Raw genomic sequence first — 15900 nt, forward strand, 5'->3', positions numbered from 1 at the left:
GCTTAGTCTATATGAAATTAAGAGGGGTGACTAAGCAGCCCCAAACCACACCCTAGCATAACTGAAGGGCTGTGTTCTCTTGCAAGCAGCAGCTCTCAGCTGGAAGTCCTGACGAAGTAAAGGTCAGTTATGTCCCCTGGGGTTACATGAAGGTTTAGGGCCAAGTGTAATGCTGTTCAGGGGTAGGTGACAAACTAGAAATGTCTGCACTGCCCTGTCTGGAGTCCTTGCACTGTAAGTGTTGTACTCATCACCCTAACCACGTCAATTCCCCTATTTGTCATTTTTTAATCAACTTTCTCCTCCTGTGAGATAGGTATTGATGCCATCAGATCCAAGTGACTCCAAAAAAAAATCCTAACTGACTTAGAATCAAGCCTTAAGTTGTTTGCCCAACATTTAATTTCCCCATCCCAAGAATAACAAAAGGATGAGAAACAGATACCCATGCATACTGCTCAATCTGTCTCTTCATAGTTGTCGCTCTAATGGGTTTTACTTCCTCCCCTTTCCTGAGGGAGGATGCCGACAGTGTTTCTGAATATTTCTAGCATGGCAGCTCTATGCTGCAAGAGTCCCAGCAGCAAGTTAGATAGCTGCTCATCTTCATAACTGCCAACTTAAATAAGCCTTTCCCTTGTGAATCTCATTTTGTCCGCAAAAGGAATAGCTGGTGTTCAAACTAAGGTTTGGAGGCTTTACCATGGCTTGACATCTGGAACTTGAGGCAGCACTATGAGGCCAGAAGATTACTGTGCAATTCTTGTCTGCTCGCACCGATGCTGTTGCAAAGGCTGGTGATGCAGCAGGGCTGTCTCAGCTAGCTTGAGAACTGATAGTAGCAGGGCTACTGATGGAGCATGCACTGGAACTCCCCACCTTGTCAAAAATTCATTTAGCTTCCTTAAGAGGTGAATTTTAGGCTTTATAGTTTCACTGTGAGTTCTCAGGATAGCTCTGCCCACCCAAGCATCTGTGACAGCAGTGACTTGCTACACAGTGACGTGCTGCCACTGAGAGCAACCTGGCTCCATATCCAGAGACGAGAAACATTTCACTACAGCGCACTTTTAGAAAGCTCTTAAAATCAGCTTCCCACACTGGCTCTGTACACGTCTATATTTAGAAGAGAAGCAACACATATTCAGGATGTGAAATCCTGGATTTCAATCACATAGAAGCTGGGTTGGGGGGGTGGTAGTAGGAGAACTGTGCTGCTCAGGGTCAAGGCTGAGCCTGCTGCCTCCTGTTTGATGGCAGAGCAGGTGCTGCCGGCCCCTGACCACCCACACAGTAAGCTCCATGTTTCACCCACGGATTTACGTACCAAACCCAGTAACCTGGTGCAGCAGGAGCATCTCTTGGATAGTCATCAACCTTGATTAAAAAAGCTAGAACAGTGCGTAATTTTCTACCTCCCTTGGTACTTTATTTCCGTGATTAATTACTCTCACTACTAAAACTTGGAACTTTATTCTAATTGAAAAAAAGAGGAAAGTAGAACGAAGCATGGAGGCATTCCTCCTTCTGGCAGTTCACATATTAGAGTTCAGATCTGACATTACTGCTGTGCTGTTACCCTTAGCTTCAAGACAGACCAAAGAATATATGGAAAATGCAACTCTCATGTGCATTACAGTAAATGATACAGGATTGTGAATATACAAATAGAAGAAAAAAAGAAAAAGCTATTCTGAAAAGTAATCATTTGACAGTGTTCCAACATTGGGTCATTTATTTCCCCAAATACTAGTTGCCCATTTGGAATACACCAGTTTTCTCTGCCCATACTGAATCTGTTCCTTAAACTCAGTGGGACTATTGGTCAGCAGAAAGTTCATTGCTGCACCCTGCAGCAAGGCTCTGAACCCTGCAGTGCTACATAAATTAAGGTCTCAGGTTTTTTGTGCTCTTGAAATCAATCCACAGATTGTGCAGAAAGCTAAAAGCTTCAGAAGAGCTTCAGAAGATGATAAAGTGCAGCAAATGAGAAAATGAGCATTTTTAAATGAAAACATAACCACTTAAGAACTATCCTCCTGTCTTTGAGAATTCCACTTAAGAGTTACCTCCTGATACTGCCTTTTACTTTGAAAAAATAGCTGTCATCATTTTAGTGGAATCCAAAATTAATTTGTTTGGTTCTGTTTAGCAGGATTGTCATATTTATAGTGCTAGAGCATCGTGGATAATGTTCCCAAAAATCACCTTCCCACGAGTATTCATAGCATGATGTACACTTGCTCCTCCACAGTAAAAGTGTCTGGGGACAGAATGATCAAGTAGTTAGCCTGACAGGCATCATGTTGAACAGGAGGAGGAACAAAGTTGACTGTTAGAAGAAGTGCCCATTTTCTTATACTACTTCGTGATTTCTCCACAAGTATCAGAAGAAATGCTACCTCCAATGTACACATTAGAAGAATAATTACAGATTTTACAGAGGGCAAAGTTTGTAGACATCATTTATGTCTACTGCTATCAAAGCTGACTAGAGAATGTCTGCAAGTAGCACTCAGTAGAGATCTCCTTCCTCAGGTACTCCAGTATTTAATTTTGCCTAGATTTTTAAAATACATATGAAGAGAAGCAGCCTGCTCATATTCAGTCACTAACTAGTTGGGGGGAGTAAGGTACAAACTGGCTCAGTGCAAAGGTTCTTTTTATTTGTACTGAAGGAACAGGAAAAGTGTTTCTGGTTGTCACAAAAACAGAGTCTTGTTTATGAGAAGGCACAACACATTGAATCTAGCCAACCACGGTTGGGGTAGCTCACCACATCTTACCCAGACAGAATGTCAAGTATCTCCTTACACCAATCTTAACAAATCCATAAATTTCTCCATTTAACACTACAGACTCTGCATGAGATCACATACAACTATCGAACCTTCCTGTCCTCAAATGAAGTGGAATCAGGTAGCGCAGTGTGATAAACGTGTACCATCTCCACCAAGAATTCTGTGTGGTGAGCAGATGCCTGTGCAAGACACATCTAACCCTTCCGCGGATCCCCTTGGCATACAGCAGGTCTGATAGTTTGTCCCAAATACTGAAACATCAAGCTTAACAAGAGCAGCAAGAGAGAAACTGTTATTGAATGCTATGTGACACATGAAAACATTTCTATGACTGAATATCAAAATACTACATTTACACAATTCATCTTTAATGCACTTATAATTCAAAAGCATATTAAGGCTTCTAAAGCTGCCCTTTAACGTGGCCTAAAGTGCCACCTCAAAAACAATAGCAGAAGGTCACTGGATTCTAAACATCTTTTTATTTTATATGTGCTGCCATAGAAAGTAATCTAACAGCAGTGTCAATGTTACTGGGGAAGAAGAATGTGGTTTTCCTTTTCCTGAACAAAATATGTGATGTACATTAAGTCAGTCCAAAATCCTGATGTTAAGTACAAAAAACAACTGCTTGAATTATAAAATACTGTATATACAGATATAAAAGTGTTTCAGAAAGTGTTCCACAAAGTTTCTAAACTTTCAAGGACAGATCTTCAGCAGGGTAGATAGGTTGTCTTCAAAGGTGAGCATCAGTTCATTTGAGTAGAAAGTCTGAATCTTTATCTTCCTATGTTACAGCTGACACAGACTTTGATTTTCATCCCAGCTAGGGATAATGCGATGGTCCTAGGGATTAGGGTGGTTTTTTCCTGGAGCTATTAATTTAACAAGCACATACTCTATATATAAAAATGAAATTTCAAAGAAATTTATACAACAGCTAGACTTTATAAAAATATAGATCTATAGTTTTACATGAGGAATTATCCAAGGTAAGTTTCCATTTCCTTTTGTCTTGGCCATTAGAAATTGATTTTTATCCTTTGGAATCTTATCTATAGCTAGGAGTGTAAATTAAAATAATATGGAGTTACTAGCTGGTGAAGAGTCTCAAGAACCATTTTTTGTGTTTATTTTTTGGCCAAAATTAACAAGCTATTGCATCCTGCAGTGCTCATCTTATGGTACCGGACATATTAAACAGTCCATATCTACTTATTCCAGAGTTTTAATGTACTTCAGTGTTAAAGCCCAAATAAAAACCATCTTAATTGTTCTTTCTGTGAAAAACAAACAAATAAATAATTTCTATTTTGCTGTACTGCATTAACTCTTTACTGTGTAGTGGAGGCAATAATGAATAACATGGCCTTTTGATGAAGGAATGTAAAAGAGTACATGCTGAAAAGAAACCCAGACTTTTTATCTGTGTCTGTATATATATATTTTTTTGTATATATAATTTTTTTTTATGTATATATATATATATCTACAATTGCATTTTTAACCATCACTTCACAAAAAAGATTTGATGTACGGACTGAACAATCATGTATAAACTTCACCAGCTGGAGATGTTCAGGAGGAGCTAGCTTTCAGCTTGGAGAGCAGCATTTCATTCTTACGACATTCCTGTTAATAGAAAGGAAATTAAGTAAAAACTCTCAACTCTTTTACTTAGATCTTCACATCAGCAAACCAAATCCTCTAATTCTGAAAGAAAGTTACAAGACAGTTTGCAAAAAAACAAAAGTCAGTGTTTACGGAAAAACTCCAAGTCAAGAAATGTATTTACACAGGTACATACCATCAGTTTTCAACACCACAACCACAATTTTATTTATTTTTAAGTATAGCAAGATTGAAGGTGCCTCAAAAGACAGAGGAAGACAAATGGCTTATTTTTTGTTTAAATAAAATCCACGTATCATCCAGAACAGGAAGGAGCTGTCTCAAAATAAACCAGGAAGTCTTTTTTCCCCCCCTCAAACACCTGAAACCAATAACAATTTTGCCTGGCAGCACTACTTTCATTTATTATCATGGAGACAGTAATTAATAGAAGCACATTATGATTAACTCAGACAAGGCTAAATCAATGAAGTATTAATCAGTCCTTTCACAGGGGTTAGAAAACAAGGCTAGTTCCTAAAAGTATTTAGGACTACAAAGATTCTGGATTCCCTCCCTTACTTACCCATACCCTCCCTTACTTACACATACCACATAACTGCTGTTCTGCTTGGAGACCTGAATATACAGCTTACTCAGTAACAAACTAGTACTTCCCATGTAACATGGAGTGGTGCTTGCTTATCAGTGACAAAGGAATTTTCAGAATAAAAGAATCACACCAAGAGACATTGTTAACACGGTGCAAAAAGCAGTGTAAGGAACACTTGTGCACAAGTAAATCCTTAAGTCAAGCCAAAATGGGTTACTGAACATTAAAGCCTACACATGTTTAGAAGCCTTAAAATCTTGAATTGACTTTTTTTTTTTTAAAATGAAGTTCAGAAGAACAGAAGCAACACAAAAACATGTAAACCCACTCCTTTATCCACTGATAGGCTTTAGCAAAGCTCTGAAGTTATTATGTAGTCAGTTTTCTTACCTGATTACTGGGCTTCTGTGTCTTACCCCAGTTTTATGGGATTTTTAAGCAACAAGTGTCAAAGAACATGTCTGTTTCAAGATGGCATAACCTATTTAAATTGCTTCCACTGTCTACTCCTAACTAGGAGGAATATGAATTCAATTCCACAAATTTTCCTTCCTTCCCATTGTTGTGGTGCCTCAAAGGTCTAAAAACCTCATCCAAAAGATGTATGTTATATACAGTAAGTTTAAGAAAGGAAAATAGCTCTCATTAGTTGTCTTGGCATTAATAAACTTAAACCCATTCTTACTTTTAGGAATACTATTAGCGGATTAATTAAAATAACTATGCAAATTCACTCTTGAGAAATAAAACAACTTGGACCTGCCTCTGCTGCCACTGACGTCAGTGAGAGCAGTCAGTCACGCAGATGTTCCTCCAGAAATCCCACCTTAACTCCAGGTAGTTGCTAGAACTAACGTACCAGCAAGTCAGGTGCTGCCTGGCCCCAATACCTAATGAAAGCATTTGCTGCTGCAGATTCATTTGTTGCCTTCTAAGTTCTCATTGAGTAGAAGTGCAGCAGTGAACAACATCATGAGCTTTGCAAAAAAAAGTTCACAGTTCTGTTAATGAGCAGAGAGCTATTCATCCATTCCCACAACACAAATGCTGCTCATTTCTAGGTAGTACTACAAAACTCATTCTCAAAATGAGATTGGCAGCTTCCTCAGACAGCTAACTTTTTGTGATTTAACTCCTGAAGTACAGTAGAGAAATGCAGAGGTTTTTTTGTTTGTTTTTGTTTTTTTTTTTTAAAGTTCTAGACAAATCCATATATTTAGAAATTTGCTCCTTTGCTCCTAAACATAAGCAAGGTTTATAACACACTTCAAAACAATCAGTGTACCTGAGCAGAACTTCTTAAGCAACAATTTATCAGTTCAAATACTCATCAATTTACGTTAGCAGAAAAAAAAAAAACAACACATTCTTACCTCTTTAAATTCTTTCACTGTTTTAAAGTAAAGCCTCTGTTTCTCTAGAAGCTCCAAGTATTCATCATTCAACTGATCTCTTCGCATTTTGTTTTCTTGCTTCTTCTTTTCCATCTGTAAGTATACAGGAAGGATAAAAGGTCACCTACTGTATAAGGAATACACACATGCACATAAAGTGTAAGGAACAATTGATGATTTTAATGGACTTCAAAGATTTAAGAGTTCATTTTTAAGAACCCGAAGAACATCACAACAGAGCTTTTGCTCTGCTTTCACTCCTTTGACTTATTGTGCTGTTATTCATTTCTGTCTGTGTAATAGAGGTCAAGACAGAAAACAAAACAATGAACTCCTAGGCAGTTTTAATTTCCTGCTGTTCCTTGCTACAGCAATTAAAAGAATGTAATTCTTCCAAAAAGAAGTGTAATTATCTTCAACCTCATCTACGCTCGTTGGAACTGCACTGTTCTGAAGTATTTTCATAATCTCAGCTTGACCTTGACTTACTCGTTACGTCAGCCTTGGTAACAGAAAGATGACCCATACATACAACACTGGCATCACTATTCTGCTGTCCTTTGTCCTCTTTGAAAACAATGTTCTCCAACACAATAGTCTATAGTCAATATGTTTTTATGAGTTTGTTAGTGCAAGGGGCTTTATGATAGCTTGAGTTGCATTCCATCCTGTTTTTTCTATATAGGCATAATTGTCACATTTTATATCTGAAATTTCTGCTTAGCTATTAAGATAAAACAGTCTTTCACCTGGAAAGATGGCTTTTTTCAGTACACACTCTAGTATATGTTGATTTGAAGCACACCATACTTCTATTTCAACTCAAATGAACAACTATAACCCACTACCAAGAATCTTCTAGCTCTACAGAGTAAACCATCTCAAAGCCCCTTAATGGTATATAAATATATTTCTATATGAATATAAAGTAATACAACACAATAATTACAAGTTAGTAACCGTTATTACCAGGTACTTAAAACAACCCCACTGTATGCAAATAAATCCATGGACAGCTTCAGCTGGAGTAGCTGTTGAACCTCATGCTTGCTTTGTGTGCATGCATTGCCCCAAACTCATGTAACACAAATCCGCTGAGGCTGTGCTTTCACATAATAGCCACTAAGAGTTACCAGAAGTGATTCTGATCTCTGCATGAACTCTGGGGCTCTAAACACCCACAAGTGCCTTTTCACTTGCTATGTGAACACAACATATTCAGCAGCAACACCTAGTCTTTTCTACATCAGGTTAAATCCAGAAAGTGGGTCTGACATAGGCCTGGCTGTACTTATGCAGCCCATATGGAAAAAATTCTTAATAACTTCAGGGACATCAGCGAGATGGTTGAACCAGCTGTTTCAAAGAGCTAAGTCACTACGCTGCCAGTAACAAAATTCATGGGTACAAGATTCCTATCTCTCTTTTACTCTGTCCCTTAACATTTTAGTGGTGAACAGTTCCTTATGGATGTGAAAGAGACAGTATTTGCTAGTTGCTTGCTCGCACCTCATATAATGAATTTCTGTATTTATAGTTATTATCCAAGAGGCTTTTCTGAAATAATTCCCAGGTTCTAGAAGAGAAAGCGAGTCTGACCTTCATTCGATTCTGTTTGATGCCTTCCACAATCTGTTCCATCTGCCGTAAGAACTGCTCACGAGAACCAGAAGATGCCATTGCTCTGGAAAGAAAAAATAATAACTGATAGGGATGTGGGACAATGTGTCTCATCTACAATTACCTTGCGTATTTACCCATGTCCAAGTACTCACATTGCTTAATATCCTATGTAAAAACTCATCTTTTTAATCAATGATTTCAAGTACAGTGCAGATCAGAGAGATGGAAACAGACTACAGAGCTCATCACAAGCATTTTCCTTAACAGTTTGCATCTGTTCCCTTCTCTGTGTTGTAATAAATAATAAACTACTATTAACTAACCAAGAGCACAAACTTGTAATAAAGGCAGCTGATTAGAATATAAAGAAAAGTGAGTAGAGGACTAGAACAGTAAATAATCTAATAATAATAATAAATAAATAAATAATAATAATAATAATTTATGCCCTAAAAGGAAAAGACCAAGATACGTTACAGGCCCCGAATTACTTCTGAACAGATTAAGTAAAACAGAATAAAGAAAATGCCACCCCACACACACAACCATCAATAAAAACAATCCAAAACCCAGCTGTCAATTACTGAATTGGTTTCTAATGACTGGACAGAATATCAAAAAGATCTTATCACTAAGCAAAACAGATCTAAGATCCCTGCTGCAAAGGATAACATTTGAAATACCTATTTATTATTTTTTTTTTCTTGGTGGTGCTAGTGTGGATTTTTTGTTGCTTCGTTTAGGTTGTAATTAGAATTTTGGATAATAGGAAAAAACACAACAAAACTCAAAATTCCTGACAAAACACAAAAAGGCACAGGTGTACAGGATTAGAGATAATTATAAGAAAAAACACAATTTCACAACAGAACTATAAAAAGACAAACAATTTTTTCCTGTTAAGAGGCCATATCCTCTTCCATGACCCTATTGCACTGCACTGTTCTGACAAAAATTCACAATGGAGTTCCCTCACCCGCCCCCAAAGTCAAAAAACAAAACACAGAGAGGAACAAATGCTGGCTGTATCACAGACTGATATTTGACCTTAAACTTCCAAGGGAACCATGATTTTACCTGAAGACTTCACACTTCATCAAAACCTTTAAATACAGAGTTAGTGTATAATAAACATGTCTGAAAAACGTTTGAGTCTAATGTTTTGTACATAAAGTAATAACCACAAACTCACAAACCAAAGAAAAATACTTCAATTAATGTCAGGAAAATTATGACTGATTTCTTTCCACAACTGCAACCGAACAGCCAGATATTAAAAACATATGTTGACTATAAAAGTTAAGTAATTCCAAGTCTGTGATTACCCAAATATTGGCTTAAACAGAATTAATAAGCTACTTTATTAAACTGTTTAAGTTAATAAAATATTCTAACAAATTTTTACATTAACTCATGCCCCCTCCCATTTTTCCCCAAACAACTACACCACCCACTGCAACTATCAAGAGAAAAATAACCACTACTTACTGATGAAAGTTGTCATGAATAGAATTTAGTAAATTAACCTGTGAATTAAAAAAAAAAAAAGAAAGAAAATATACATTTGTCCTTTCTGATGTTACTCTGCGTTTTCACAGACAATAACATGAAATTCAGATCTAAAAATGAACTGGTATCAATCTTTCCCTGACGAGCAGTCAGTTGTATGAAATCCTGAGCTTCTTTTTGAAAAAGGAACCACAATCCCTCTTTGTTAGTGACATCTGTCCTAGTGGAAGAACCACAGAAGGCAGCAGCTAGTCTTGGATCAAAATTAATATTTTTACTTTTACGGATGCCCAGTTATAGCACTGAGAATTTTCTTGCAAGACAGCTTTGCAAACTAAAGCAATGAAGTAAAAGAGTTGTTTAAATGTTCTGAAGCTTACAGGTAGTTGTGTGCACTATCACAGTTGAACACTGGACAAGCATATGTTATAGCTATATTAGAGTGGCATAATTAGTCCTAGTTACAGTGTCAAAGTAGAACAGTTTCACTTAGATGTCTTAAAAAATAAAAATTAATAGAAAACCTTTTGCTTTAGAAACTGGAGCCGGTATAAGCCCCGCCAAGCAGTGCAGACCAGGTGAATTTCTGCACTGTATTCTTTGTGCTGGTCAGTTTTACTGGCTTCCATAAAGCCATGCATCGTTACACACTTCACCTCTACATATTTCACAGTCTGTTTAAAGATGAACTTCTAAGAAGTAGAGAACGGCGTTTCCTTTGCATAGCTACTGTTATGAAGATACCAACATTGCACTTAAACAATACAGACATAGGTATTTGTAACTTCAGTGAAGTGTTTTGTTGCTCTTGGTATAAACTCACTATGCAGATTAACCCATGCATTTTTTTTCTTGCTTTCTAAACATCGCTGAGGGCACTAAAATTCACTGAGCAGCAGCAATTAATGCAATCCCTTCAGCTTTCAGTATGTCTCACAAGTCTCCTGTGGTTAAACCTTCCAAACAGTTTCTCCTTTTGATGAGTACTTGAAAGCAATCTTTACTAAACAAATCTGAGCATTGCAAACAGAAGCATTTGCCCCGCTGCCACAAAGGTAAACTGACTACCTTTACATCCAAGATCTTTGATATAAATGAGAGAGCAATAGGTGCTGCATAGCAGCAGCCGCAGTTGTTCACCACCTCACTATGAAAAATTCAAACAAATTCTGAGCAGATTCCAAAGAAGCTATGACGCTTAAAAATGCCTGTTACTCAAAGAAATTACTGCATGATTCATCAACACTTGCCAATCCCAAATCCCTGCCTTGAAAGTTTGTGTTTAATAGTGCAATTATGCAGTTTATACTACAAAACATTCAAGTAACAAGGAGTAGCACTGCACAACTATTGCACTGTAAGACTGTTGCTGTGTTACACTGCAGAACAGTAAAGCTAGTGGATAAAACCCAAAAATTGACGACACAAAAAAAGAATTTAAAAATATTTTAAAAATAAGTATTTTAAAAACCATGATTGAAACCATCAACCATATGAGCAGAAACCTTTCACTGAGACACTTAGAGACAAATGATGCTGCAAGCCAGCAGCTAGAAGTTCCTTCCCAGAGTTATTGGAGATGGGTTGGTTGGGTTAACCAAGAAGAAACAGGGTAATTTGGTCCTGTGACAAAGATATTTGCTAATCAAATGTTACTTGTGTTTTGTGAACAGATTAAACATGCTGTACTAACAGCACTTTTTACAACACAGACCACTTCCACCTCAACATTAGAAATGTTCTTATGAACCTATTGTCTCAATTTTACTCTCAAAGACTGCTGACCCTGCTCTGATATGGCTGAGTAAGTAGTTTTTACTTAGCTTTCACTATCTTCTCCATAGACTGAACATTTAGAAAACAACAGTAACATTCTCTTACCTCCTTTTCCAAATATACTTTCTTATCATCCAGTGTATTATAAAGAGTAAAGAACTGTTTTGTTTCTTTGTGAGTTGCTGAGACTGCAAAGGAAAAAAAAAAAAAGGTAGAATAATAAATGGGGTGAAATGGCACCTGTAAAAATACTTTGTAGGCTTCTTATAATATACAATTATCAATAACGGAACACAGTCTATAATGCATTCTGGAAGAATATTCCCTCTGCATGTAAATCTCCAGCAGTGTTAACAGCTATCAGATTTTATGAGAACTGGACTCCAGAACAACACAGCTCAGTGTCTAAAATACAGCCCAGCTGCTGACAGTTCATTTCACAAACACACTGGCACTGTCAGCTGTGCTTCCTTACCACTGCCTGTTCATCCTTCCTTCATGAACTTCAACCTCACACCATGGAGGCTTCTGTGCTGCTAAGAGTTGCCCTGGCCTATCTGGCACATTGGTGGGCAGAGGGAGTGCAGGGGTGCAGAAAGGGAATGGATGATCTGACAGCACTGCATGGAAAAAAGGAGTGCATTAAACTGTATCTTTCAAGGTACGAATGTGCAAGAAAAGGTTTTACTGTTTGAAAGCCTCTTTTCTCTCCTTACAACATATAGAATTAAAAAAAAAAGATAGAATTTTGATAGAATTAAAAAAAAAACATTTCTTTTCAAACAGTATCTATTTTAGGTGATTATAGCAGATGCTGGTCACAGCTCAGTGCAGAAGGTAAGGCTCAGACACTTCTTCCCCTTTGGGTCCACAAGATGATGACTTGATACTCAAGTCTCTGAAGTGTTTATCTATTCTTTAGTTCTTCAATGACTAAGGAAATCTAAGACACTTTTGATTTTCAAGGGAAAAAAGTTCAATTGAGAAGGACAGCTGGCAAAAGTTACCATGATTACATTAAGCAGCCTAGAATCCTGAACTGAAAGAAGTCCATGTTTATGATAATCAAATGATTTAATGAAAATTATTCCAGAGCTCATGAGTAAGTCAGATATACATGAGGATGATTTCACTCCGGTTTATACATTTTAAGAAAGGGAATATTGGAACTTAAAAGCATTTCAGTACAGGACCACTGAGTTTGGAAAACATCTCCAAAGATCGTCTTGTCCAAAAGTAAAAAAAAAAAACAAAAAAACAATTTTTGTCTACTCTGAAGATCTCCTGAATCCGATCAAATGCAAGAACTCTATGAAAACAATGCCACAGTTCACAGAAAGACTTGCAAGAGATTTTCAGCTCAATTTTCTAGAAGCTTAGCCTGAGCAGTGCAGGTTCCTGGCCAGGAGACCAAGCACAGTGTTATCTGAAGTTACTGCACATATTTTGCACTACAGAAATCAGTCCTGTAAGATTCAAAGCCCCTTACATCTGCACCCAATGTTCCACAAGTCTCCTTAATCTTCCCGTCCTTCATATATAAAGGAAGTTTCCATCTTCTGAGCAGGTACATGCTGGACTTGATTAAATAAATTGCATAGCACATAAAAAGCAAATGGGGATCAAGGAGAGAAAAGAACTGGACTTGCACTCACTAAAGAAGCATACCTATTCCATGCACTGAGCTAGATAATGCACATAGGAAGACAGCATGTGACTATACAACTAGAGATGACTCAAAGACAATGGATATGAATCAAAGTTAGATAACAATTTTAGAACTGCTCAACCTTCAAGAGCTTGGTTAGAACCTGTATATAATGAATGCAAAGTATCTTTAAAATACTAGCTAGTTCTTCTACAGAAAAATATATTTTAACTTATGCCATTACACAGGCAGCATTAAATACACACCAGTAAGCATGCCGGTCCATTGTCAATTTGATGGAACAACTTTAAAATTTTATTCAGTTTGCATGCTCCATACCACGTGTAGCAAACACATCACTACCCAAACAGTCAACCAAGCAAACTCCCCCTTTTTATAACTTATATTAAAATAAATTGAAAATAACTCGTACTCTGATCCTAACAAGATATTGTAAGGTATTTATAAACCAAAAATGAAATAAATAATGCCTTTTTTTTTTCCATAGTTCTTGTCTTTACTTGGCATTATTTTTGTTGACATCTCTGATTCTGAACCAAACTATCTAATGTAAAGAGCAATTAATGAAGCATGACTTAAATTTATAACAACCTCATTTGTAAATAGATTAAGGAATTTCTAAACACATTGGTCATTTAACTATACGACTGAACCTGTTGCAGCCAGAATTTACTCCAAAGACCTCATGTATCAAGTTTCACCCACAGGAGAATTCTTATAGCCAGCTTATAAAACCTTGAAAATAGGTTGTATAATGTGAATATCAAACGACCCTTAAACTCCTCAGAATTAGCAAGCGCTGTTTTACACTCCATAAGCTTAAAATGCAATTACCCTCCTTCCAGGGCTTTAGCTTTCAGCAGAATGTTCCTGCTTGATATACATACCCTGACTGTAAAGTTCAATAAATCTCTTCTGATATTGTGTTAGCTCAGCTCGGCTGGGTACTTCATCAATCTTGCGCTGTAAAATCGCTATTTCTCTGTTTCTTCGTGCCTGAATAGAAAGTTAGGAGGGGAGAAAACAAAGCCTCTTCTCGTTCTTTTCTTAAAATGGATGAAGCCCCCCCAGCAATATTTTGTTACTAAATAATCAATTATTTTTTAAAAAAAGTGTTGGCTGAGGCTCAGTATTATTTTATAAGTGATTTGTGATTTATTTTTTTTAATTAAACAACACGAAGAGAGGTATTAAAAGTGACAAGGTAAGAAAAACATGAATAATTTTGTCCAATTTATGAAGACTTACCAATAATAGCCGGATCTTTTGAAGTTTATCTTTTTCAGTTTTGTACTGCTGGTCTATAAGCTTATTCGGCTCCTAGAATTTGAGAACCCAAAACAATTATGTATTACACCAACAAATGAGAACGCAACTACAAAAACGTGCAGATGGGTTTGTTTTCTGTATTTGTATCTTCCATTTAATGGCTCCCACTAAAACACAACCATTTGCTTTTTTTTTTAAGAGATGATTCATAATCTGCATTTTAAAAAAAATGACAACTTTCATATTTTACTGTAAATAAGTGTTTTGATAATTTTAATACTGATATTTTAGTTTTTAAGGTTTGTAAATAGTTTTTCCCCCACTGCTTCACTACAGTGACACAAAACAAAGAAACCTATCAAAAGATTCTTTGTACTTGTCCAAATGTTTATACTTTGATTCATCGGCAGGGTTAAGGATAAACAATGCCCAGGGCAGATCACAAACACTCTGAGATGTGTCCTACATTTTCTGGATTTCAGATTTAAAGATTTTTTTTTTTCCTCTTTAAAAACTTACAACTGAGGTTTACGGTTTCATTTTTACACACTGTGTTCAGAAGGACGGCAGCATCATGGAACTTGTAATCTACCTCATTTTAGACACACAAATATACAAAATGTTTACTCATTGAAAAGACAAGCAAGTCAAGCTCTTCATTTTCTGTTTATGTGTTATTCATTGCCTTCAGTCTGGATGCACTTGTGCTTCAGACAGCTGCTCACTGCATACAATGCACTGAGCCACTAAAAAGTTGTGCCTCTATCCTTCAAATAAATCAACTTTTAAGGAAAAAAAGACAACCAAAACAAACATGCTTTCTGAGGAAGACTTGGTTTTGTCAAATATATGCACGACTCTTAACATTTCGAGATTCTTCCCTGCTGCTACAAAGATGAAAGTAAAAAGGGGATGAAAGCATCTATGAGTTAGCCCCATGGGTTCTAGCAAAAAGAATAAAGAAGTGATTTTCAGTCTATTGCACTTCTCTGTTTGTTAGCCGGAATTGTGGCTTTACCAGTGATAGAAAATAGTTTTTCAGAGATTGCAACAGATATTTTAATACTTACCAGAACATGCAAAAGTCAGAAAGACCTAAACCAGCATTTTAAAACACAAATTGAAAATAAACAATTAACACATTTGATATTTACCTCTTCCTCCCCACTTTCTGCTGCCTCTGCTTTCAGATTCTCAATACTTTGTTGAAGACGCTCCATTTCTTCCTGGAAAAACAAACAAACAAACAAAAACATATTTGCTTTTAATTGAGACCTCTCCTTAATGGAGACAGCAGAAGGTTTGATGCCATAGACCTGTAACAGAACTGTGACACTGACAACATACTTTATTTTAGAATTTGTAAGATTAAACAGCATTCCCTGCCCAGGGGTAAGGCATCCATTATTACTCGTTACATAAAATTGAATGCCTGCTTTTATCAAACAAAGGAACAGATTTATTTCTTACTTACAAATATACTAGAGCCAACTGAACTAACGAGTGACATAGAAAATGGGAAACTGGTGAAGCAAATAAATATTACGATAGCAATAGCATGACACAGAACCACAACATGTGGTATTCACACTAATGGATGAACAAAGTTAATTGTAAGGTTGTTTCCATCAA

General features: G+C 36.7%; 1 protein-coding gene across 2 annotated transcripts in view; it reads right to left on the reverse strand.

Annotated features, from left to right (window-relative positions):
- Positions 1–3264: 3264 nt before the first annotated feature.
- CCDC93 (CCC complex scaffolding subunit CCDC93) overlaps positions 3265–15900 on the reverse strand; it is a 39211-nt gene continuing 26575 nt past the window's right edge. The window contains exons 16-23 of one of the 2 annotated variants that reach the window (XM_084524538.1): positions 15423–15494; positions 14248–14319; positions 13887–13995; positions 11436–11518; positions 9534–9571; positions 8022–8106; positions 6402–6515; positions 3265–4436 (exon numbers count right to left, since the gene is read on the reverse strand). In XM_084524538.1, coding sequence (XP_084380664.1) covers positions 4383–4436; positions 6402–6515; positions 8022–8106; positions 9534–9571; positions 11436–11518; positions 13887–13995; positions 14248–14319; positions 15423–15494 — 627 coding nt within the window. In that variant the 3' untranslated portion in view covers positions 3265–4382. Of the gene's footprint in view, positions 4437–6401; positions 6516–8021; positions 8127–9533; positions 9572–11425; positions 11519–13886; positions 13996–14247; positions 14320–15422; positions 15495–15900 lie in introns of both variants that reach the window. The other variant, XR_014694561.1, reaches the window with a different exon arrangement.

This window comes from Aythya ferina, assembly GCF_964211825.1.
Source record: "Aythya ferina genome assembly, chromosome: 6".
Taxonomy (NCBI): Eukaryota; Metazoa; Chordata; class Aves; order Anseriformes; family Anatidae; genus Aythya; species Aythya ferina.